Here is a 26292-nt window from a genome sequence, read left to right on the forward strand (position 1 = left end):
TTTATTGATCTTTGCTATTGTTTTCTTTGTTTCTATTTCATTTATTTCTGCTGTGATCTTTATGATTTCTTTCCTTCTACTGACTTTGGGTTCTCTTTGTTCTTCTTTCTCTAGTGATTTAAGTGTAGCATTAGATTGTTTATTTGAGATTTTTCTTGTTTCTTGAGGTGAGATTGAATTGCTGTAAACTTCCCTCTTAGAACTGCCTTTGCTTCATCCCATAGGTTTTGGGTCGTTGTGTTTTTGTTGTCATTTGTTTCTTCTTTGATTTCTTCAGAGATCTCTTGATTATTTAGTAGCATACTGTTTAGCCTTCATGTATTTTTGTTTCTTATGTTTTTTTTTCCCTGTAATTGATTTCCAATCTCATAGCGTTGTGGTCAGAATAGATGCTTGATACAATTTCGATTTTCTTAAATTTTCCGAGGCTTGATTTGTGACCCAGGAAGTGAGGTATCCTGGAGAATGTTTGTGTGCACTTGAGAAGAAAGTGTATTCTGTCACTTTTGGGTGGAATGTTCTGTAAATATCAGTTAGCTCTATCTGGTCTTGTGTCATTTAAAGCTTGTGTTTCCTTATTAATTTTCTGTTTGGATGATCTGTCCATTGGTGTAATTGGGGTGTTAAAGTCCCCTACTATTATTGTGTTACTGTTGATTTCTCCTTTCATGGTTGTTAGCATTTTCTTTATATATTGAATTTCTCCTATGTTGGGTGCATAAACATTTATAATTGTTATATCTTCTTCTTGGATTGATCCTTTGATCATTATGTAGTGTCCCTCCTTATCTCTTGTAACAGTCTTTTAAAGTCTATTTTATCTGATACGAGTATTGCTACTCCAGCTTTCTTCTGATTTCCATTTACATGGAATATCTTTTTCCAACCCCTCACTTTCAGTCTGTATGTGTCCCTAGGTCTGAAGCGGGTCTCTTGTAGACAGCATATAGATGGGTCTTGTTTTTGTATCCATTCAGCGAGCCTGTGTCTTTTGGTTGGAGCATTTAATCCATTTACATTCAAGGTTATTACTGATATGTATGTTCCTATTACCATTTTCTTACTTGTTTTGGGTTTGTTTTTGTGGGTCTTGTTCTTCTCTTGTGTTTACTGCTTAGAGAAGTTTCTTTAGCCTTTGTTGTAAAGCTGGTTTGGTGGTGCTGAATTCTCTTAGCTTTTGCTTGTCTGAAAAGCTTTTAACTTCTCCATCGAATCTGAATGACATCCTTGCTGGGTAATCTTGGTTGTAGGTTTTTAGCTTTCATCACTTTAAGTATATCCTGCCACTCCCTTCTGGCCTGCAGAGTTTCCACTGAAAAATCAGCTGATAACCTTATGGGGATTCCTTTGTATGTTATTTTTTGTTCTTCCCTTGCTGCTTTTAATATTTTTTCTTTGAATTTAATTTTTGTTAGTTTGATTAATATGTGTCTTGGTGTGTTTTTCCTAGGGTTTATCCTGTATGGGACTCTCTGTGCTTCCTGGACTTGGGTGACTATTTCCTTTCCCATGTTAGGGAAGTTTTCTACTATAATCTCTTCAAATATTTTCTCAGACCCTTTCTTTTTCTCTTCTTCTTCTGGGACCCCTATAATTCAAATGTTGGTGCATTTAATGTTGTCCCAGAGGTCTCCGAGATTGTCTTCAATTGTTTTCATTCTTTTTTCTTTATTCTGCTCCTCAGCTGTTATTTCCACCACTCTATCTTCCAGCTCACTTATTCATTCTTCTGCCTCAGTTATTCTGTTATTGATTCCTTCTAGTGTATTTTTCATTTCAGGTATTGTGTTGTTCATCTCTGTTTGTTTGTTCTTTAGTTCTTCTAGATCTTTGTTAAACATTTCTTGTATTTTCTCAGTCCATGCTGCCATTCTATTTCCGAGATTCTGGATCATCTTTACTATCATTACTCTGAATTCTTTTTCAGGTAGATTGCCTCTTTCCTCTTTATTTATTTGGTCTTGTAGGTTTTCATCTTGGTCCTTCATCTGTGACATTATTTTGCCGTCTCATCTTTTTTTTTTTTTTTTTATGAGTGGGATTGTGTTCCTGTTTTACTGGTTGTTTGGCCTGAGGCTTCCAACACTGGAGTTTGTAGGCTATTGAGTAGAGCTGGGTCTTGGTGCTGAGATGAGGACCTCTGTGAGACTTTACTCTGATGAATATATTCCCTGGGGTCTGAGGTTCTCTGTTAGTCTAGTGCTTTGGACTCGGAGCTCCCACTACAGGAGCTTCCACCCGACCCCGGGCTCCGTGAACCAAGATCCCTCAAGCTGCATGGGGTGCCAAAACCAATAACAAAGTAAAAAATAAAATTAGACTAGGAAACTAACAGGTATGTTAGAAAGAATGTAAAAATAAAAATACAGATGAATCAACAATTGGAAGGTACATCAGTACCACAATAGTAAAAAAGAGGAGGAGGGAAAAGAAAAAAAAAGGGGGGTAAGGCCTTGGCTGTGGAGGGTAGGGCCTAAGCAAGGGTGAGGTTTGGATGGTGGGTGGGGCCAATGCTCAGGACCCACAGGGCTGGAAAAGGCCCTGGGGGCATGGGAGGGTGGGGCTTAGGCTCAAGGAACAGAAGGGGCACAGGTGTGCCCCCCACCCCTGGTCTCAGAGGGCGGGGAACCTCACCTGGGAGCCCAGCAGGCTTCCTGGGCTCGAGTGGGTGGGGCGAATGCCCTCCTCTTCTCTACTGCTCCTCTGTCTGGGGTCTGAGAGGGCCCCTCCTGCCTGCCTCCCCTGATCTCCCCAAGCCTCCCTCCTATGCCCCCAAGGACACACATGGCCTGGAGGGGGCTTTGGAGGGCAGGGGATCAACCTAGGAGCTCAGCAGGCTCCCTGTGCCCGAGTGGGCCAGGCAATCACCCTCTGCTCCTCCCCAACTCTTCCTGGAGAGTCCCTCCCACCTGCCTCTCCTGATCTCCCCCGCCTAAGGGGCACCAATCCTGTCTGGCCTCCACTTCTCCTCCCCCCTCAGTCCCCCTACATCCTCCCGGTTCACTCTAGGGTTCCTCCTGTCTCCTTGGGCATCAGAGTCCCCCACCAGCAGCTGGCAGTCACCCTAGTTGTGGGGAGATGCTAACTCCGTGCCTTCCCACACCGCCATCTTGACTGCCCTTAAATACCTTTTTATTTATCTTTTCTCCTTCTCTGCAGATCTTCATAAACAATGAGTGGCATAGTTCAGTGAGTGGCAAGAAATTTCCGGTCTTTAATCCTGCAACTGAGGAGAAACTGTGCGAGGTAGAAGAAGGAGATAAGGTAAGTTTTATAACACTAGTTCCATTTTATGCCACCATTCTGAGCTCCCAACCTCCTTCCATGTTCAAATAGACATGTCATGAAAACATGGTTTCCACGTCATCTGGGGAAATGTTCTTGGTACATAATGGGTACTCACTAGTCATGCAATGATGATGAGCCTGTGCTTGTGCTTCTGGGTGTGGTGATTCTTTTCATATTATTTTCCTTGCTTTTCAATTGAAATAGTGTCTGTATTTATTGTGCAAATAGACTGCATATGAAGTGAGTGGTCATACATTTAAAAGGCAGAGAAATCCTTTATTCATACAAAATTTTTTAAGTTGCAAAAGGAAACTAAAAAATCTTAATATAGGACTTTTGTAATGATACATTGCCAAGTTATTTCATTAAAAATCATTGAATTTATATTGATCAGTACCTTAAAAATTGAATTTTAAAGTGACTTAAATTGAATCACGAATTAAGTGTTGTTGCTTGCTAGCTAATAATACTAACAACAAAAATTAACTTTTATAATGATAATTTTTAATACAAATTTAAAAAAAAATTAATACACAAAGCAATCCTACGTACTACTGTTAGCCACTTTTATAAATGATGATGAAACAGCAGAATGAAAAGGTTGAGTAATTTACTCAAGAAGATATTGCTAATAAATAATGAAATCAGCATTCAGCTGCTGTGCTTCTGTCCCCGGAGCCTGTGTCTGGCAGGGCTACTGCCTTACCTTGTGATTATTATAAAAGAGAGGGTAATATTAAATAGGCCAGGGAGTGATGAGAGTATAAAAGCCTTCAGAATTTTTATCTGGACACATACCTTAAAAAGCATATGGTCTAATTTGAAATGATTTTTCTGGTCTTTAGCTGTCCAGATGTTATCAAGCTTTTAATTTCTGTCATGTTAAGATATAAAGAGGTAAAATATTTTGCTGCATGAAAAGACTACTTATTGGAAGATGAAGTCAGCAAAATCCAAGGATAATACTACTTTCGACACTATGTTCAGTTCATGGTAGCAATCATGTGTTCCTGTCCTGTCTCCATTCTTTTGCTATCTTCTTCCCAATCAACTAATCTCAAGGTATTACACCTTGCAAACCTTTTTGAAAATAGTGATAGACCTGAGGGGCTCTTTGGGAGTTAGGAAAGGCCCTGGATTCAGGTTGCAGTGTTATCAGAAGAAATAAGACCCATGCCTCGAGGGGCAAGGATGCAGAGTTTAGACAGAGGGGTCAACAGCTTGAGAAGTAGAAGCAACATAGAATGGAGACACATGTCACCTGCTTTCAGTTTTCACTTTCTATATACCAGAGTTCACCCGTGCATAAATTCTTCAAGGGCTTCTCATTGTCTCTGGGGGCGGGGGAGGAAACCTTTGTTTCTGGTTTCCATTTTTCCTCATCAATGTAAGAGTTCCAACCTTACAGTGCCCACTACCATGCCCCAAACATTGCATGTTGATCACTGCCTCTGGGCCACAGCCACAGTGCAGTCCTTGGGACCTAGTTCAAGTCACCATCTGTGGTAAGGGCACAGAAGTTCCATATTTGCATTTACCATTTACCCTCTTTGAGCTCCTGTTCCTTTTTGTGCAAAACAGGGAGATAGGAAGAACTTGGGGGAGCTTAAATAAGAAGACACATAGTGTTTTAACAGTGCCAGGCATGTAATGTAGCCTCAATCATTATGGGTATTACACTTCTTTAAAGCCTTCTCTAACCTTCGCAGGTAGAATTGCTCTCTTCTATGTCATTACAGAACATCACTTATACTTATATTCTAACCCTTGTGTTTTACTGCTTATTGGTTAATTTGTCTGAGACAGTATGCTTCTTGTAGAGATTGACATTACATCTCACCTTTATGCCCATGGTATCTAACACCCTACAGATAATGGATAAATGAAATCATTTTCTCCTTCATCAAGCTTTGTTTCCATATACCTCATACACCTTACCTTAGGAATCTAGTACTAAAATGACTACTGACTAAAGCAGTGATTCTTGAAATTTTGGTTGCTTTAGAGCTTCTTGGAAGGCTTGTTAAACACAGATCCCTGGACCCCACCCACTCTCAGTTTGTTTCAATAATTCTAGAGTGAGACCTGAGAATCTGCATTTCTGACAAATTCTTAGCTGATGCTGATGCTGCTGTTTGGGGTGAGGGTAGGGGAATACACTTTGAGAACCACTGAACTAATGTATTAAACCATAAGTTGTATCTCCTCTCAGGTGTTAGCATTTAATAGGAAGCATGGGTTTTGACAGGTAAGAAAGCTGATGATTGGTAACTGTGCTATGATAATCACTCTGCATCTCTATGAAATGGCACAAGACCAAACTTAGGCAGAAAAATACTGATGATCCCTAGCAATGTGCTCTAGGAAACCCAGAACACTGGGTCCTATTAGCCATTCCCAGAAATAAGAGAAAAATTGATTCTTCACATTCAATAAAGAAGAATAGTTTTTATCAGAGACTTCTAGAGGTTTACCCAGCATTATGTGACCTCAAATGTCCTTCTAGTTGCTTGAGTGGCTCTGACAACCCTGAAGAGGTGGGAAAAGCAATAAAGGACAAGATGAGGGCAGAGTTGAGCCCCTAACAGCTGCCTATGCTTTCTCTCCAGAGGTATAAATGCCACTCAGGATGGAGACTGCAGAACTGTGTGCAGTTTGCATTAACGAAAGAAAAAAACAATTCTTGATGCTTTAGCTCTTGGGCCTTGGACATCTTGCTTTGCCACTAGCTTCTGAGATTAGTTTCCTCAGTAAAACAAATCTGTGCGTGGAATTCCAGGTGAAATCTTGTCAGGCAATCTGAAGACTTTTCTTGGTATCATTGGTGAGATTTACACTCTTCCTAAAGTGTAGTGAGGGAAAGCTGATGATCACACCTGAAGCTTTAGAAATATTTGATATCTATTTGCTCTCTGCTTATTGACAATTATTCCTGCTCTTAGTAGGGCAGAACTGTCTGTACAAATGTGGTTTAAAAACATTCATTAAAGTCCAGCAAAGCTTCAAATCAGGTCACCATGCTAATGGAGTTGGCTAGATACTTGATCTCTCACGTTAGATTGTTTATGGTATAAACTGTCCATAGTAAGCAACTGTTTGCTTAAGATCCAGTGCTCTTGTCGTCATATTCTTTTTTGAAATGATCTACCAGCACTTGTTTTAAAATAATTATTGCTGTTCTCACAATTTTGCTGACAAACGTATAGTAACTTCCAACGTTGCTTAGTGAAAGGTACAAATCTAGTAAATTACATGGTCACAGTAAACCTAATATTCTGGAACTGACTCTTTAGATAATGAGCCAAGAGGTTTTAAGGATTTAATTGATGAGTAGAATGGAGCTAACAATGGGCTACATACCGCCTTTCAATGGTACTATAAAGAAAGGAGGAAGGGCAAGAACAAATGCAGGTTACAAAGAAAAGCACAGATGGGGGTGGGAACTGTTTTCTTTTCACTTCAGTGGCTCTTTTGGGCTATATTGACTAATCCCGAAAACTGCTTTTAATACTAAAGCATGACCTAACAAATAATTGGTGGGGATAAAAGTAAATGTCCATTAAAGTAAGTGCCTATGACAGGTGTAAAACTAGTCTGATAACTACTTTCTCCAAATCTGAACAAATTTAATATGGAAATGCACGGTCTGGGAGGGATGGAAGAGTTCAGTCCTTCCTTAATTTCATCTCTTCAACTTGTGGTCCCTTACTTCAAAAAAAGGAACATTTTTTTTTTTTTTTTTCAAAAAAGGAACATTTTAAACACTATAAGGTAAAAGTATTATTGATGGTAGAAAATCTGAGTTAATGGCATCAAATTGTTTTCTAGTTAGTTAAAAAATTATGTCCTTGGAAATGCTAGTCCTGGATTAAAAATCCAAGAAATAGTAGTCTTGGAATAGTAATAATAATAATAATAATTTACAAAAACCCTTTATGCCTAATAGTTTTGGTGAATGTAAAAGCTTTGTTATATAATGGAATCAATTAAGATATGAATTATTTTGTAAATATCAATATAAGAAAATTATTTATATAAGGAGCACCCTTATATAAAATCAATGTAACATAATGAGTTTATAAGATGCATAATAAACTTATTAAATATTTATAACCTGCCTATTGTAGACCCAAATAGTAAGAAGTATTATAGCTTATAATAGAGATAGCAGTGAGTATTCATTGCAAATGAGATTATCAGGATAGCCTTGAAGAGCTATACAACTGGATTTTGAAGTCAGATTTGGGACTAAATTTTGGTTCTACTATCTGCTAGATTTCATGTCCTATAAAACACGGTCTGTGATGCTTAACTACAGCAGTAACTGTGGGGTTATAAAGGGTTTAGCATAGTGCCAGGAACTTAGTAAGCTCTTAACTAGTAGCTGTTATCAAGCTGGATTAATCTGGCAAGGGTTTAGGTAGGTTGTGATATTTGAGCTGGGTCTTAAAGAATATGTAGGATTTTGAAAGGAAAGGGGTGTGCTGGTAGAACATTCTAGGCGAGGAGAATAATAGGAGCAAAGGTGAGAAGTAGTTGGGCCAGACAGAGTAGAAAAAATGTGAGCACAAGTTTGAGTAGGTGAAGTGGGGCCCCAAAATGCTAGGCTTTGAAAATCAGAAAGAGAAGTCTGACCTAAGGCAAAGGGAGCATTTGCAAATGTTGGAAAGGGAAAGTGATAAGGTCAAATTATTTGAGGAAGATTAGCCTGGTAGCAATAGGCAAGACAGTTTGGGGAGAGAAGAAAATAGACTTAGGAAGGCTAGCAACAATACGAGATAATGACAGCCTAAAATAATACAGGGCAGTGAAAACTGAAAGGAAGCATTAAAACACACTACAGCTGCTGATAGTTATTTTAAGGTTGTTTTGACTGCTCTGATTCCAATAGCACTTACTACCATTTAATGAACACTTAACATAATGTCTGTCACAGAAAACGTGTTTCAAGTGTCACCTTATTTAATCTTCAACACAACTCCATGAGGTACATTATCCCTATTTTAAAGATAAGAAAACCAAAGGTGAGAGAAGTCATATCACAATATAGTTCACTTCAGAATATTTCTCATGGTTTATAATAATGATGTGATTATCTGGTTGTATGTTTCTCCCACACAATTGGGATTTTCAAAAGGCCAGTCTCTACTTCACTACTTTATCGTTGGCAGCCTGATGATAAGAATGCTACAGAATAGAGTCTTTAGCAAATCTTTAGATAGATGGATGAATGAATAGATGGATGCTTCAAAGCTTACATAGCTAATAGGTGAGGAACCAAAATTCAGATCAGGGTTGTTTTGTTCCAGACCTATATATTAACTACCATTATTCTATTTCTGTGCCAGCAAGATAAAATATATGAGAAAAGGAGGAGCATGAGCCAAAGGATATAACCACAAAAACATCTTTATTTATAGCAGCATTCTCCAGGAACATATTTTCCATATGGCAGAGTTCCTTGTCTTGAAGCCAATTATTCCATATCCCTTTGAGAGGCCAGGATGCCTATGATAAACCATATTTGGCTAAGGCTGATGATGGAACACTGAGAAGAACGATCCAAATGAAAGCTGTGTCACACAGACCTTTTTAAACACAGAGCAGCATGTATTTTATAAGCTGTGGTATCCACAGATCATGCTGGCAATTTCAGATTCTTGTGGTTTGCTTTTTAATTTTTTTCAACAGTGCTCTTCCAATATAATTTGGAAAAGGTGAGAACCTATGGCATAAAACAATGTCCAAATATAATCAATCAGTGTGATTAACTGAATGCCCAAAATATGACTGTATATATATTTCTCAGGAAGGGAGAGTAAGAATACATGTATTTTATTGTATATAATCACTATTCTCTCAAAAGTTAGACAGTAAGATACACAAGTGACTAATAAGAACCTGCTGTATAAAAAAATAAATTAAATTAAAAAAATTTTTTTAAAAAGAAAAGATACACAAGTGTATGATGGTTACAGTGAAAGAATGTTTGCTTGTAGTCTGTATTGTGATAATATTATCACTTAATCAGACCAAATTATACTTCTAAAATATCCCTCTGGGCCAAGATCATCTTAGTGTGGTGATAAATAATGTAAAAATAATTTACTTTTCTTGTATTTTAATATGCAGACTTGTAAGTTTAGGACTTTTTTTTTTTTTTTTTTTTTTTGGTGGCGCTAGGTGGGATCTTTGTTCTCCGACCAGGGATCAAACCCGTGTCCCTGCGGTGGAAGTGTGGAGTCCTAACCACTGGACCACCAGGGAATTCCCAGTTTGGGACTTCTTGACTGAATATAATCAAAGGCAGGGAATATTAATCTGAGATCCATGCCTCACAAAGGGGAAGGTATCATCGTTGAATGGGTTCAGCTTAATTTGAGTAATTAAAAAAAATTTAAGACAATTTTCCCTTCAGATTCTTTAAGGAAACTATGGCTCCTGCACAAAAGACAACCCACTGGCCGAAGAGGTACCATGATTTGTGGAGCTTATATAGCTCCATGTAGTGACCAGACTGATAAGCAAAAGAAGATTGGGAAAATCTATGCCTTTAAAGTGTTTGCAACTGATTTGATGGAGGAAGGAAAAAAGACAAATAAAGTAGTAATGGAAGAGGTAGTGATTTTTGTAGTAGAGGTATTCTATAGGCACTCAAATGGGATCTGAACAAAGATCTATGGGAATGAGTGGCCAGGGAAAGTATTTAACTGAGGCAGACTAGGAAAGAACAGGAGGAATAAACCAGTTCGGAAAAAAGACTGTGAGTGAGGACACATGAGTGACGGCAAGAAGACTGTGAATTACTCAATTATTTGACTTTTGCTTGAATTAATGTAATTTTAAGCAGTGCCTTAATAATAAGAAGCTGACTTCTTTACCTAGTTAGGGATTGAAAGGAACTCTTTGTACCTAGTTGGGAAATGAGAGGTTGTAATATACTGCCCTTTCTCTATACCAGACCCACTGCCTCTGTGCCTTTTTCCCTCTGAACAAGAGGAATGAGCACATGTTTATAATGTTTACTCTTCAACAGCAAAACACAGTTCTTATTCACCCTTCAGTAGGTTCTTCATGAGAGTACACAGCCCATAAAGTCACCAGAGATCCAAGAAGATATTCACTATTGTAGATCTTGAGCTTTCCCTGGAACTCTTGACAAACCAGTCACCAAAGCAGTAAAATGTAGTGGTGAAGAGCAAAGACTCTACAGTCAGCTGGGCTCCTTTTAAAACACAGTTCAGCCACTTTCAGCTACTGAGCTTGGGCAAATCTCCTCTTTCTCTTTGCTTCAGTTTCTTCATCTGTAAAATGGGGAACGTATCTGTCTCATAAAATTATTGAGAATTAAATGAGTTAATAGGTTTAAAGCAATTAGAACATTACCTGATGGTAATGTTACCTGATGGTAAGCACGCCAATGATAGGAACTATTAAAATATAATATTTCTATTCTAGGAAATCAAGCATGTGCTATGTGTGTGGTACTCATCATTCCAAAGAGTAGGCAGCAGGTATAATTCCAATATATATATGGTAGTTGAGTTTGTACACTATGCTGGAATTAGGCTGATGAAGACACAGAGCTTATGAGGAGTTTTAGTGTATTTTATAGGGTTATTGCCACTGGATTTGCTAATATATTTAGCCCACGAATTGAATTCTTTGACTTGCAGGAGGATGTTGACAAAGCAGTGAAGGCCGCGAGACAGTCTTTTCAGATTGGCTCTCCATGGCGTACTATGGATGCTTCAGAGAGAGGACGGCTAATAAACAAGTTGGCTGATTTAATCGAAAGAGATCGTCTGCTCCTGGCAGTGAGTATTAACCAAACTACGCAGAACTCAAAATCTCTAGAAAGCATTCATTGTTTGGATTGGTGAGTTGTTTTGATTTTAGTGTTCACTATATACTCTCTACAAATAAAACAAAAAGACTTCTACCAGCTCTTGCATATGAATGGTACCATTGAGCTTATTCTCAGATAGTAAGTTATCTGCACTCTGGTTTTAGATGATGTTAATGTCTACTCCCAGGATAGAGTCTACAGTCTAAACATTGGGGTTTTTTGCTTTATTTATTTATTTAGTTTGGTTGCACTGGCTCTTAGTTGTGGCAGGCGGGCTCCTTAGTTGCGGCATGCATGTGGGATCTAGTTCCCTGACCAGGGATCAAACCCAGGCCCCCTGCATTGGGAGCACGGAGTCTTAACCACTGCGCCACCAGGGCAGACCCTGAGTTAAATCAAATTAAACAAGTTTCTTTCCTTTATTGTAGAATTTCTGAGCCTTTATAAAATAAGGTCACATGCAGCATGAAGATCCTAGAATAATATACCGGCTTTCTTGAACTTACTTGACCACTGAACTCCTTGAGTGAAAAAATCTCATGGAGTTTGTTAAAGGTGCCCAGGATATTTCTTTAAAATAAACCTTATTTCTCCATAATCTAGCCCACCAAGACAGTTAATAAAATGGCCACTTTTTCCTTTCCTGAAATGTACATGTTCACAATGGTCTTGAATAAATTAGTTCTTTTTATAGGTGAAAGAGTGAATAATAAAGAAAAATCCATTCATGTGTTTATAAAAATTTATTTTTATATTTTATGTTATTTTTATATTATATTTATATATATTTATATTTATATATTTATATATATTTATATTTATATATTTATATTTATATTTATATTTATATATTTATATTATTTTATATTTTATGTTATTTTTATGTATACTGCTTTTTAAAACACATTTCAGCAGTTATATGAATCAGCACATAAAATGGGTGGGGGAGGTGTTTCCTTGTTTTTTCCTCGAGAAGCCAATTTAACATAAAGCAACAGCAACATCAGATTTCAGAGTAAGTTTTTACTACCTTTAGAATCTTAACTGGCGGCAACAAAAAGGCTTATGTTTTTTAAAATCAACATTAGCAATTATAGTTAATCAAAGGGCCATTTATTATCCAATCAAAGATTCAGCATAATTCAAAGTATGTACAAATATGGAATTAGAAGTTATACACAATACAACAACAGTACCAAAACATCCTGCAGGAAGAAAGCAGAATTTGTTAAAACTTGCCTTCCCTAATTTAAACGATGTGTGAATTACAGAATGTTGACTGCCTCTGTCAGCAGAAGATTGTAAGGGGGGAAAAAAGAGTAAGCATACAAAAATCATGTTTGATTAAGTTCTGAGGTAGCATACAATATAATGCAGAGAGAGAAGACTGTACAACAGATAAGGAACTGATTTAAGAGTTTATCACCTGTACACTCCTGCCCCAGCAGAACATTACGCCCCAAAGTCTTTCCAGTTCTGCTTAAGAAAAGGAGGAGGGCTTCCCTCATGGCGCAGTGGTTGAGAGTCCGCCTGCCGATGCAGGGGACACGGGTTCGTGCCCCGGTCCGGGAAAATTCCACGTGCCGCCGAGCGGCTGGGCCCGTGAGCCATGGCCGCTGAGCCTGCGCATCCGGAGCCTGGGCTCCGCAACGGGAAAGGCCACAACAGTGAGAGGCCCGCGTACCGCAAAAAAAAAAAAAAAAAAAAAAAAAAAAAAAAAAAGGAGGAAAAGAACCATTAGGGCACTAGACTAGAAAATGTTGAACTTTACAGCCTGACCATTCAAACAATAATTTTGATATTAGTGGCAAAACTCAGAGTTTCACAATTTAAAATTTTGTTGAAGAAAACTCATAGATTAAAAAAAAATCCAGGGGTTACTTAAGTTTGTGTGAATATCCAGATGGGATGTAAAAATTAAAAATGATTATTGAGGCATTATTAATGGTCACTGACAGTAAATTGTCACACACAGTTGTATCATACAGTAAGTGAAATCTTGTTGGAACTCCGATCTGACTAAGCAGACTAAGTGCCACTCTCACAAGCTGTGTGTATATCAAATTGTGACCAATTCCTAGAAAGTTGGTTCACTGGGGGACATTCAGAATGAGATAGAAGGGCACTAGGGTTTAGAAACCAGAATCTCACTACCTTTTCTACCCAGATCTTGCTATGTCCTTAAGCAAGTATAATCTTAAGCAAGTCCTTTTAACTCTTTTTTTAGTCTCCTTTTTAAAAAGAGGAGGTTACAAAAGATTGCTTACAGGATTTCTTCTAGTATTTTCAAAATTCTCTAGCACACGATTACTCAAAATATTGACTATTTTTTTAATCTAAAATTTCTGTGGAAGTTTAGATTTGGGGTGTGATCTCTTTTTCAGACAATGGAGTCAATGAATGGTGGAAAACTATTTTCCAATGCATATCTGATGGATTTAGGAGGCTGTATAAAAACATTACGCTACTGTGCAGGCTGGGCTGACAAGATCCAGGGCCGCACGATACCCATTGGTAAGTAGCTTTGGGAAACCACTGTGGGTGACGGTAGGGGTGAGGAGATTATTGTAGAGATGAAAAATTCCAAACTCTCCCTTTTAAAGATGTCAACCAAGTAGGGCAGAATTATTTTCTTCTTGACTTTGAGACAATGCAGTTCTGAACCTGGACGTTCTGCTAAGATTCATGATATGGGTTTTAAAATTGTTTCAGCATAATCATGCAGAAGATAACACTATAGATAGTTTAGAAAATATTAAAGTAAGAACATTCGTATGCCCACAATTACTGATTTAAGCAGCCGTCTCTCTAAGGACTCAAACTTTTCAGAGCTGGCCTCTGAAATTATTTATTTGGGTTTTATTCCAATGGTGACATTTATACCCTTTCTATAATGTAATTATTTAAGCCTCTTTGTACGTTCCAGTATGAGTCAGCTATGGTCATCTGTGCCTGGTCTAACTCAGTATAGTTAGAGCAGACTAATTAAACAAACTAATTCACATTGATTTGTTTCAAATAGTTTCAAAGAAAGATGGGTCTGTGTTTATAGCTTAAGAATTTGTGTGAGTGAATGTGTATGCATTTTAGTATTTTAATAGAGTATGCACATAATGGGATAGGAATATGAAAAGGCATCGAGTTGGAAAACATTACAAGTAGAATTTAATTCATATAAACGTACTGACTATGGAAATACAACACCCTCCAGGACTGGCCCTGAAGTGCATTTCCAATCTAACTGGAGCATCCCGCTTGTTAGAAGTGAGAGCCAGGTAGTGGAAAGGGGAGAGTGAGACCATGATGGGACCAAGAACTGTGGCTATTTCAGAAACTTTTACTTTACCCTTTGATAAAATGGGAGAAACCATTTAAAGTACAAATAGATCTTGATAAGTAGCCTTCTTGCTATGATAGCCAGGAAACTTGTGTGGAAGCTAGAACGAACACAAAGCACAGTGCAGCCTCAGGATGACCACATCAAACTTTGAGGCATATGAATCAATCAATTCCAGATGGAAATGTCCTTTACTTCTGGCATTTTTTTTCATAGATTAAGAGAGCTTGCTTTTATTATTTGGTAGGCAAAAAGAAGAGGACTTTTTAGAACAAGCCAGTAGGAAAGGCTTGTCATTCACAGGGAGATATTTTTTAATTCTACTAGATTTTAATTTTACTATTTTTTAAATTATATTATGCACTTAAAAAATTACTGGTAGAACTCACAGCTATCAGAAACAGAACTCTAACAGTTTCTTTCTTAGTTACACACCTTTTATTTCCTTTATTATGAAAGAAAGGAAACTGAGAACACGTATGATTGAGAAAGTAGCCCTCCTATAGGACCAGAGATGGAATAAATATTGTTCAGATCTTTTCCAATTGTGCCTCTTTTCTTTGACCTAACTCAGTTTTATGGTTCCTCTCATTTCAAATGACTATTTGAGGGCTCAGTTTTTCATTTTGTAAATAGGCAGAGATATGTTCTCTTTTTCTTTTTTTAAAGTTATTGTCTATACCCGCCTCTCACATCAGCCCCAAACCACCATTCTGTGAATATCAAGCACATTTGTCTATAAATGATTGTGTGTTTTATTTTTCAGATGGAAACTTTTTTACTTATACAAGAAACGAGCCTATTGGTGTGTGTGGCCAAATCATTCCTGTAAGTTGTTCTCATATAATTTTCAGTCCAAAAAAAGTGAGTTCTAATTCTATTTCATTTGTCAATGAAGATTTCTTGGGCACAAATGAATGCTCAGATATTTGCTAAATGTGGAACAAATATAGTAATTGTTGAACTTGGGTCTCTCTGTGGCTGTACCCTTTGGATACGAACTAGTAGTCCAGAAACCTACCTATATTCTGCCATATCTCTTGAGTGTGTTTCCATATACAGCATCACCAAACCTTAACTTTTTACTCTATGGTTTGTTTTTAAAAAGATGTATTGTGCACTCTGTTTAAGACCCATGCTTTACATGTACAGAGCAAAGTGGTCATCGTGCAAGACGCCAAGCATTTCAGTGAAGTATAGTATGGCCGACCACTCTCCAACACTTTCTATCAGTATATCCTCATTAGGACTTCTCAACATAGAGAATAGTAGCAACCAGAGTGCTCAAATTGAATGAAATTTCTTAACTAAATGGAAGAAACTGTGCCAGAGGCATTTGGAGCACAGTATGGAATATATCCTACCTTCAGATAAGAGGCTTTGATACTCCACATTCCTCTTTGAGAAAGTACCATTTTAAGCAGAATCATGAAGATTTCCTTTTATGTCCAACAAACAGGAGACTATCAATGATTTCACTCTGACTGACATATTCAGAAAGGCCAAAAAGGCCAAACAAAAGATGATAAAATGTCCTGATATTCTTAGATGAGGAAGTGGCAATGACTTATCTTCTGCTCCAATGAGATTGAAATGTACACATATTAACATTTTGAATGAAATTGCTCATTAGTTCAAAAATCCCAATAAAACCCATAAAAACTACATAATCCTGAATACTAAGAATTGTTAATATTTACTGTATGCCTGTGATGAACAATTCACCGCATTAAACATTTGGCCCACTTTCTCTATGAATCCTCAGGACAAACTTCTGAAGTAGAGAGGGCTGTTTTCAGCACTTATAGATGATGAAATCATACACAAAGTGCATATAACTTGTCTGAATTCACATGGCTGCTCAGTGATTGAGCTGAGATGTGAACCAAGTTGTCAGCCTCCAGACCCTAGACTTCTTTGTCTTTAGCAAGATATTTGTCTTGGAATTAAACACTACTAAATATTATTATTGGGTAAATGGTTACATTTAAAGACCTATAGGGAGGGAGGAATAATTACACTTTTTAAACCCTTACAGGTAACTTACAATATATTTAATAGTAAGGCTTGATTTCTAAACCGTGCAGTGATTTTTTTCCTGGTAGAAAAAGAACTCAAAATAACAGCACTTGATAAAATTTTATGACTTTCTCCTGCTCTCTTCCTGTATCTAGTTTATTTGGAGGTGTTTTTTTTAGCATTTATGAGTTGCTTCGAGCAATGAACTTAATTAGAATATACCAGATGATTAAACAAAACTACTACAATTCTTGTTTAACATCTACAGGGAGTGTATAATGTGGAAGTTAGATTAGCAAATGTGGCTTTCAGCAATACAAAGAATCCATTGTTATACCTTGCTTTCTAGTGGAATTTCCCATTGGTCATGCTCATGTGGAAGATAGGGCCTGCCCTCAGCTGCGGAAACACAGTGGTTGTGAAACCAGCAGAGCAAACCCCTCTGACTGCTCTTCACATGGCATCTTTAATAAAAGAGGTACGTTTCCTAAATCAAAATATGTTTAATCTTTGGATGCTGAAGGAGATGGATGGGCTTTGGAGTGAATGTGGCAGTTAAAAAAAAAAAACCTTTTTTTTTTTGGACCTGCATATTTAGCTGTTTTGGAACACAGTTGTTTCCTCCTTGAGTTTCAAATATAAGACTGCTACAGTCACATGATGATATTGAGAGGTGGAATCTTGTTTGTTACTGTCATTCCCATTTCTTTTCGTTTAGAATTAGAATAAAGTTGTATTTCAAATATCTTAAAAAAAAAAAAAAAGTATGTGCAAGAACTCAGGAGTCCTGATTTACAGTAGGAAGACTTCATCTGTTGCTACTGTAAACTACATTATCTGCCAATGGCTCCTGTCCAGTGGGGACGCATTAAGCATAGCTGCTGGCAGGGACTTTTGGCAGTCAACCCAAATGAACCTCTCTGCCCAAAGGAGGACAGGAAGCCAGACCAAAAGCTTCATGTCCAACTGCCACCTTATGATCACTTTTTAAATTTCTTTTGCCCAACACCCATGAATGCAAGTTCATGTTGAAATTGCTATGATTTTCTTTCAAATGTTGAACTGTAAGTTGGTATATAACTGCAACTAACAGCCTGGAAATTCTACAAATTCGTTTAAACTGGTCTATCCGAAGGTTGGAGGCTTCTAAGCTAATATGCTTGCTTGTGGCATTGGGCTACATTATTTCTAAACTCATTCACCCGTGAGGGAATACCTTTATATTCTCTTTTCTATTACGGTTTCCTCTGCATTTACCTTCCTGCTCAAAAACTGACAAAAGAGCACATAAAATTTATTTTCATCAACTATCTAGACTGTTTTAATATATTTTTTCTTGCAAACAAGTTATTGGCCTTTATATCATACCAGTATTTTAAAAATAAGCTTTAGTCCCTAGAAATCTAAAATTCAGGAAATCTGAATCCATATCTTAAAAATATTCTTCACTTCAAATTAAAAGTAGGCAAAAGAGATGTCAAAATGAGACATTTTGATGCAAATAACATGGAATTTCAATGTGTTGTTTCAGTTGCCACACTGCTCTATACTTGATAATTCTTTAATTGGGATTGGAATCAATCTGTGAAGCTTGATCATGAATGGGATGACATTTTTTTTTTTTTTTTTTTTTTTTGTGGTATGCGGGCCTCTCACTGCTGTGGCCTCTCCCATTGCGGAGCACAGGCTCCGGACGCGCAGGCTCAGCGGCCATGGCTCATGGGCCTATCTGCTCCGCGGCATGTGGGATCTTCCCGGACCGAGGCACGAACCCGTGTCCCCTACATCGGCAGGCGGACCCTCAACCACTGCGCCACCAGGGAAGCCCTGGGATGACCATTTTTAACCTAACATTTTTCTGATTAAATAATCCTGATAGGAATTTGCAACCTAGTTGGTATGCCCTGATCAATCAACAGGTAGAAACTAAAAATGTTAAGATCCCTTTAGCTTCTTATTTTTGCTGAATGGATAATAAACACATTGTTTTCCTTCTTTGTGAGTAATTTACCAACCACTTTTACAAACACTATCTTTTTGAGTTACTATTATAAAATTTGAGACAGCCATCATTGGAGCAATAATCTATGAAAGTCAAAGATGGACTTACTCTGAGGAGAAATAGTCCCTCAATAATGCAACCCTTGAGGTTATTTTAAGTGGGCTAAACAATGAAATAATAATAATAAATAATAAAACCGCCTACATGAATCTTTCTTTGTAGAGAAACTCATAATAAGATTAGCATAAAGAGGCAGCTTTGATCCCATACTCTCCTCTTTTTTCTGTAGAATTAAATGATCAGTTCTGTTCTAACTATTTTACTTGTTATCTTTTAGGCAGGGTTTCCTCCTGGAGTAGTGAATATTGTCCCTGGTTATGGGCCTACTGCAGGGGCGGCCATTTCTTCTCACATGGATGTAGACAAAGTGGCCTTCACAGGATCAACACAGGTAACATCATTTACTCAGGCCAGTAGTGAAGCAGTCGGAAGCATGTTTTATGTTACTGTTTTTAAGCTGACATTTCCTTAAAACAAAAGTTCTTTTAATGATTTGTTCCTTATTCTAGCCTTCACACATGTTTATAGAACATAAGCAGATGTCGTTGAGATGAAACGAAATACCTATTACAAAAGCAGAAGGACTGGAGTAAACTGTTTTTAGTATGTTATTACTTTCTCTGACGAGAAATATGGCTGATTAGACCTTGTCGTATGATTAGTAAGGTTTATGATAAAAAATATAAATTAGGCCACAGTGATTTGTATGAATGAATTGTAATTTTATCCTGTAGATTAGGGAAATCAAAGCACAGAGCCTCACCCTTAGCTCCTTATTTGGGGCTCTCTCTTCCCTGAACATTCTGAAAAGGAGTCAGCAGCTCAGCTTCCCGGATCCAACCTAACTTTTCTGCCTCAGTAGCTCCAGTTTGGCTATCCAGAAGATTAAAGAGCAGGACCCCAGCCGTGTGCACTTCAAAGGAGAGGGATGGGGGAGAGGAGGGATGCTGAATGCTCTCTAAATGCTCTGGGTGTTGAAAATGGTTACTTTTTTAACCTTCTGGAGAGAGAAACAGGAAGAACATTCCAGATAGTGTGGAAAGGCTAATTTGATTATTTTATACTCCTAATTAGCCACTCCAATATAAAGAAAAGTTTACATAGAGAACTAAAGTGATAGAAAATCAAATTTTATTTTTCTTGATCTTTTTTAAACTAGATAAATCAATATATAATTTTTTCTTGTTTTTCATAGACATGGAATAGAAACAGTTTACATTCTACAAACTCCTAATTGAGGTAGGGGAAAACCAATTCTTCAATCAGGAGTCTGTGGACAAAACAATTGGTAACGGTCAAGACATAGCAATAAATTAAAAAATGATGAAGTCACAGGTTGAAATCATAGCAGAGGAGGTAAAGCAGGAAGGTACAAATTCCTCAGCCTCGCATTGCAGACCTTCCCCAACAGGGACGCCACGTACAGCTTCTGCTCTAGATCCCACACACTTCTCTAGTTTGTCTGAGCCAGAGGCTGCTGTTCCATGATGCCATCTCGGCATCACTGCCTGTTTGTCTTGGCTCATCCCTGAACCTCTACAGCACTTTAGGGGTACTTTACCTGCCCCCTCCCCCAAAAAACTTTGATATGAGAAGACCAGGAAACATTTAGGTTTAAATTCTAAGTCTACCCCTCCTAGCAGTATGTCTTCCAAAAGTTAAGTATCCTTACGAAACTTGAGTTTCTTCATATGTAAAATGGGAATAATAATATCTACTTTATTGAGTTGTACTGAATAAAACTGAATAAGCTAATGAGTAGTAAAACATTTAGCATCCTACAGAATAGTCACTAAATGGCATGATTATTGTATGTTCTAGAGTCATTTCCATTCTACTGTTCCTTCCCTCACTCTTTAATTTCTCACACTAGTTCATAAGGTGTGAGGGAAGAGGGCCCTTCTCCACAAAATATTTCTTCATCGCTGCCCCATCACTTCCTGATTATTCCATGCATCTTTTCATTCCCGCAGGCTTTTGCTCATGCGTGGCCACACCTACTATAATGTGGCTCCCATCACATGCCCTCTGTGGCTTTCTCTGCAGTCCCACGAGCATCCTGAATTTAAAAACTTTCCATCTGTGCCCCCATTGTCCCTGACATATAATTATGATAGCACGTGCTCCTTGCTTTGTTATGTATTTCTCTCCCTTTTGCTGACTATCCTCAAAGACTATCTTATTCATTCTCATCTCCAGAAACCAGTACAGTAACTACTTCTGACTGAGTATTAAAGAATTAAGTGTAACTAAGATGATTTTAGAAGCCACACAGAAAAATCAGTCTTTCTGGGTCCTCTTTTAGCTTCAGGTTCGTTGCTTTGCAGATAGTAGTGAACTTGCCAAATGCCATGAAAGAGGCAAACTATGGATTTTATGTTTTTGTGGTTCATTGTAGCAGTCACACTCATTATAAAAATGTTTCTGGCATGGTAAGAATTTTAATGTCCCATTAGATTCATTTAAAACAGAATCCAACCCACATTGTGCAGGATGTGCTAAGTTAGAACATTTTTATGAGCATTTGCTACTTCTGCCCCACAAGGGCAAGGCCATAATATCATGGAACATACTTTTTACCATAGTCTAAATAGTGCTTATCCTCTCTTCATTGTAGACCTTTTTGAGAAAAAAATGACAACATTTTACTTTTTCCCAAGTGAGGGAACAAAATCATGGGGCAAAAACTGATGTTTCCTTATTTTGACTTTAGCTAGGCCTTTGGGAAAACTCAAACAAACCTTTTATTTGCCAAATGAAATTGCACGAAGTAAAAGTGTAACCTTTCTTTCTCACTCATACTTCTAACCATTCTCCATGCTAGTTCTTTTGACATTTGTAGCTTTTAGAAAAATTCCTCTGATCTTACTCCCTTCGGCAAGACAAAAATTATCTGCTTTAATAAAGTTTCTCCAGCAAATCTTTCTAAGCTAAAAACAAAAAAAAAAACCAAACCCCCCCCCCCCCAAAACCCCCAGAAAATAAAAGAAAGATGCATAGAAAGAATCTGGAGAATTCAAAGGGAGAAAGGCAAAGATTATTATCTAGAAAATACAAAATTCGTAATCACCTCAAATGAAAATTCAATTTTTGAGAGTCGTCATAAGAAATATGTTGTGGAACCAAAATGGGATATAAGAGAAATTTCAAACAGGGTTTCTCCATTGCCAGTCTACTTTTAGTTTATTTTTATTAACCTACATTTAAGGGTTTGATTTAGTGCATGAAGATTTTAAATAAGATGAAAACATTAGCAGATTAACTAATGCTCTACTCTGTAATGCACAGTAGGAGTCGGTTCAACAGTCAAAATTTAAACACACATTCAGCAAACGTCTACTTAACTTTTATTCAGTTGAGATAGAAACTTTTTCTTAAAATCTGATGTGTTGAGGAAGAAAAGAAATCCAGAGAATAAAAGAAGCAAGATAAAATGAATCATCTTGTAAAAAAGAAAAGCAAAGATCCTTTTAGTGTACTAAGACTTCAGTAAAAAATAATAAGAAAGAAATAGTTATATTAAATAAATAAATAAGAAATAATTATAAAATAGGCCAGATTTTAGAAATGAGAAAAATATAAAGAACTGCAGAAACTAATCTTCATAGGAAGTGATCCATAAAGAAAAAAAATGAAAACTCTTTCTCTGAAGAGAGGCCACTAGCATTAATAATAATAATTTAAAAAAAACAGTAGGATTCCAGCTAACTGAAGTAGCAGCACAGAACACAGACCCAATTTCTTTCTCCTAACTCCACTGTTCAAAGGTGTGGAGGACAGCATGAGAAAGTGAGAGCGAGAGACATGGGGGAAGAGGGGATATCAGTTAATCAATAGTTAAGTGAGCCCACTCTGACAGATAGTGCTGAGAAAAGGTATGCAACGATAGGACATTGTCACTGCTACCAGGGAGGCAACATCTGTTTGGGAAATTGATATTTATACAAATAATACAATCCAAGCGAAACTCTGAAACGAGTCCTCATGAGGGCACTTATTGGAGATCAGAGAAAGACAGGGTCATGTTCACCTTGAGTCATCATAGATGGCTTCAAAGAGGAGCTAAGTAAGATATGAGCTGGACCCTAAGGAAGGGTAGGATTGGAGGCAGCCCAAGTCGGGGTAAGACCTTTGGGTCTCATTATAAATGAGAAGCAGAGAGAGATTCAAGGCTGGTAAATACGCCACTTTGTCTGGATAGAGTTTTCTGGATTTCAGTAGAGGGAGGAAAAGTCAAAATAGATAAATTATGGTTGGATCATGATATGTCAGACTGATCAGAAGAAAGATGAAGTTCTGATTAAAATGAAAAATAACCTGTCTAGCCATGTACATCAAGATCAGCTATCACGTTCAATATATCTGTTTTCATGATCCATCATACGTTGATGCTTGGATGGAGGAGTCTTTGGTATCTGAAAGTGCCAAATCTGGAAAAATGCCATTTCCCCCTAATGAAACGTAACTGTGGCATAAACATCGTATAAATTTAAATTACTAAAAAAACCTGCCTTCATGAGAGCAGATTAAGCCTCCTCCTTTGTAATGCTCCATTTCAGGTTGGCAAAATGATCAAAGAAGCTGCTGGGAAAAGCAATCTGAAGAGGGTGACCCTGGAACTAGGAGGAAAAAGTCCTTGCATTGTGTTTGCTGATGCCGACCGTGAGTAAAAGCCACTCTGCTCACTTCTCACCCTTCTCCTTTTTGGTGTCTGGTAATGCCATACAGTGAAGGGTTTGCTTCTAAACGTCAAAGTGTAAGGCATTAACCAGAGTCCAAAATTACTCTGAAAAATCTCTTAAATTGTCCTAAAGTTATAACGCCTAGATAAGTCCAACACAGACACAATTTCTTGGTTTGGAATAGATTGCTATTTTCTCAGCTGAACTCTAGAGAAACTAACTATTTTGCATTTAGGGGCCGTAATGTATATTCTTAATTCCATACCTTTAAATATTAGCATCACCTTAAGCGTGGTGAGATACCCTCAGACACATTGGACTGAGACCAGCTGGAGAGACAGCAAGTTGCACATTTGTCGTCTCCCTTCTCTCTGGGTCGCACGCTCATTGAATAAAATGGCCAGAGGAAAAGGATGCCTACTTTTTAAGTGATTTTTCTAGCAGGTGTAGTTGAATTTATATATATTAAATCTCTAATTATGATGTGACTCCATTATACAATATCCTAGGTTCATCCTGATTATATTATCAAGTAGAATCCCACAATTATTTCCAGCAGAAAAAGAAGGTCATTCATCTGTCTCTTTAAGAGCTGCATTATTGGTCTGAGGCAATCAACTCAGATGACTTATGTTGTTATTGTGATCTTACCTGAAGCTTTTTAGAGCACACTATCTTATACATTCTACAGACATGACAAGATTTCTGATTTTACCAAATCTTCCTGTAAACTGCTTTCACTACAGCTAAGCGGATGTGATTAGTTCACAAAATAAAGATAACAATATCCAGTTGCTACAATGTTAAATTAAACCTCCTGCATTTAGAAAATTAAAATGCAAGGAAAACTTTCTTCTGGTCGTTTAGGATCTACTAATGAAGCAAACTATTTCCTCTTTTTAAGACCCACATAACCATCTCAAATAAACAGATAAGAAGAATTTATAGGCATATATGAAATAACATGGCACACTTTACATAAATTTGGAAAAATTTTTTCATAGGATAGGGTTGTAAGGTGGGTGGGCAATTCTGAATATTAGTTGTTTGGAGGTTTTGGGGGGTTTTATGGGTTTTTTTGTTTTCAGAAATATCACTTTTTCTACTGATTAGGGTATCTAAGAACGTTTTTAAATTCTTATTTAATGTAATGGCTATTTTATATTTTCTTTGTCATTAGTTAAAACCTGAGGCCTGAAAGAAATATTCACAGTCGTCTAATTATAAATGGAGATATTTATAAAAATCACTTGCAGTGAGATTTGATCTTAGGATAGTTTCCACATTCTTGGAATTGCGCATATTAAAGTTGTATTAATAACCACTATTATTTCAGAGTCTACTATTTTTACTATCATTTTAGTAGCAAATAAAGGATCAGAAAGGTTAATGTGTCACCTGGCTGATGAGGTAGAATATACTGAATCTATGACTATATGACTCATGATTTTTTTATACCACCATATCACCTCTGAGAAAGATGTATAAAAATATATAATCTTTAGAAAACATCTCTTCTTTAACATGAATGTCTTCTTTGCAGTGGACAGTGCTGTTGCATTTGCACACCACGGGGTATTCTACCACCAGGGCCAATGTTGTATAGCTGCATCCCGGCTCTTTGTAGAAGAATCAATTTATGATGAGTTTGTTCGAAAGAGTGTTGAGCAGGCTAGAAAGTATGTTCTTGGAAATCCTCTAACCCCAGGAGTCAATCAAGGCCCTCAGGTGAGTGTAAAATAGAAGGAACAGTGTTCACCAGGCACAAGAATAAAGTATCTTCTCTAGACCTGGTTTTACTTGAATACGATTACTTTCCATTCACATATCTTCCCAGGTGACAATACTGTATCAGTTTGGTGATTAAAAAAATAATGAATCTAACTCCCAATGGTAAAGAAAGTATCCTGGTTTTGTGTTGCCTGGTTATCACATCCAGAAACAGTTGAAGAGATATGTTGGAAATTAAAGATGTGAGGAAAAATAACGAATGCTGTAAGTTTGTTTTCCTCAATCTGTACACCTCTGAATCCCTATTTACAGTTCCTATCCACCTGGAAGTTCTTATACAATCCTATCATTTATTCTTTCCTCAGCATCAATCCTTTTTCTTGGCTTCCATCCCCAGATACAGGCAGCTGGCACACCTCCATAAATTCTCTCCAAAGTCTTTAGTCACTCTGACCTTCTAAAGATAGCATGAGTGTCTTAAAACGTCCCGAGTTCCTGGCTTTGTGGCAAACTTCCCATTTTAGTTGTTAAAGCTCAATGATCCCCTAGGGTTCCCATTTTCTTCTGTCTGCTTTGAACCATTGTCAACGAGAGTGTCTCTCTTATCCAAAGCTCACCCTTCCCTCTTCGTTACACAGTTCTCTGTTCATTGTCTGCTTTCAAGCTCCTGGACCTTTGGTTCTAAATTTACTCCTGCCCTTTGAGGTCTTGATCCAGAGCAGAGTTTCTACCTGGTCTCATAGAGCTTACAGTCTAGAAAGTTAAAAGGCTGTCTTGGATTTTCCTGCTCATGCCAAGATACCCAAGTAGGAAAATTTTAGGACTTAGGCAATACCAAACATTGAAATCTAAAAGCCCTAAAATAACTTAACTGGTAAATGAAGTAATACGTTTTGTTAAGTCTAATCTTGTTATATTTTGTATTTATCTTTGTGTTTAGTAACTACATAGAAGTCGTTGCTAATTTTGATATTGGGTAACTTTCCAAATGGATGCCAAGACACGTATTAAATTCAATTTTGACTTGGTCTCCCATTCTAAAAAAGGATGGGATTCTAAGGTTTTAGCTGTGATTGTTTCTTTCTCTAAATATCTATCTGTCTATTTATCTATCTATGTAAAAGTAAACACGTTTCCCATTTGCGATACACATCTATCAAACAGACATAAGATAGATGATAGATAGATTGATAGATAGATAGATAGATAGAAAGAAAGAAATACATATGTGAAGAGGAAAGCAAAGAAGAAGAGAGAGGAAGGGAAGAGAAGATACTTAATATTAAACGTTGTTGGGCAATATTTTCCCCCATCAGGGGATCTG

General features: G+C 37.3%; 1 protein-coding gene across 1 annotated transcript in view; it reads left to right on the top strand.

Annotated features, from left to right (window-relative positions):
• ALDH1A1 (aldehyde dehydrogenase 1 family member A1) overlaps window positions 1–26292 on the top strand; it is a 56977-nt gene that overhangs the window by 17669 nt on the left and 13016 nt on the right. The window contains exons 2-9 of the mRNA XM_007106602.2: window positions 3160–3264; window positions 10965–11105; window positions 13522–13651; window positions 15241–15302; window positions 16843–16971; window positions 18833–18946; window positions 23115–23217; window positions 24781–24965. Of these exons, the coding sequence (XP_007106664.2) occupies window positions 3160–3264; window positions 10965–11105; window positions 13522–13651; window positions 15241–15302; window positions 16843–16971; window positions 18833–18946; window positions 23115–23217; window positions 24781–24965 (969 nt within the window). The remainder of the gene's footprint in view (window positions 1–3159; window positions 3265–10964; window positions 11106–13521; window positions 13652–15240; window positions 15303–16842; window positions 16972–18832; window positions 18947–23114; window positions 23218–24780; window positions 24966–26292) is intronic.

The sequence above is a fragment of the Physeter macrocephalus genome, chromosome 9 (assembly GCF_002837175.3).
Source record: "Physeter macrocephalus isolate SW-GA chromosome 9, ASM283717v5, whole genome shotgun sequence".
In the NCBI taxonomy this organism is placed as follows: Eukaryota; Metazoa; Chordata; class Mammalia; order Artiodactyla; family Physeteridae; genus Physeter; species Physeter macrocephalus.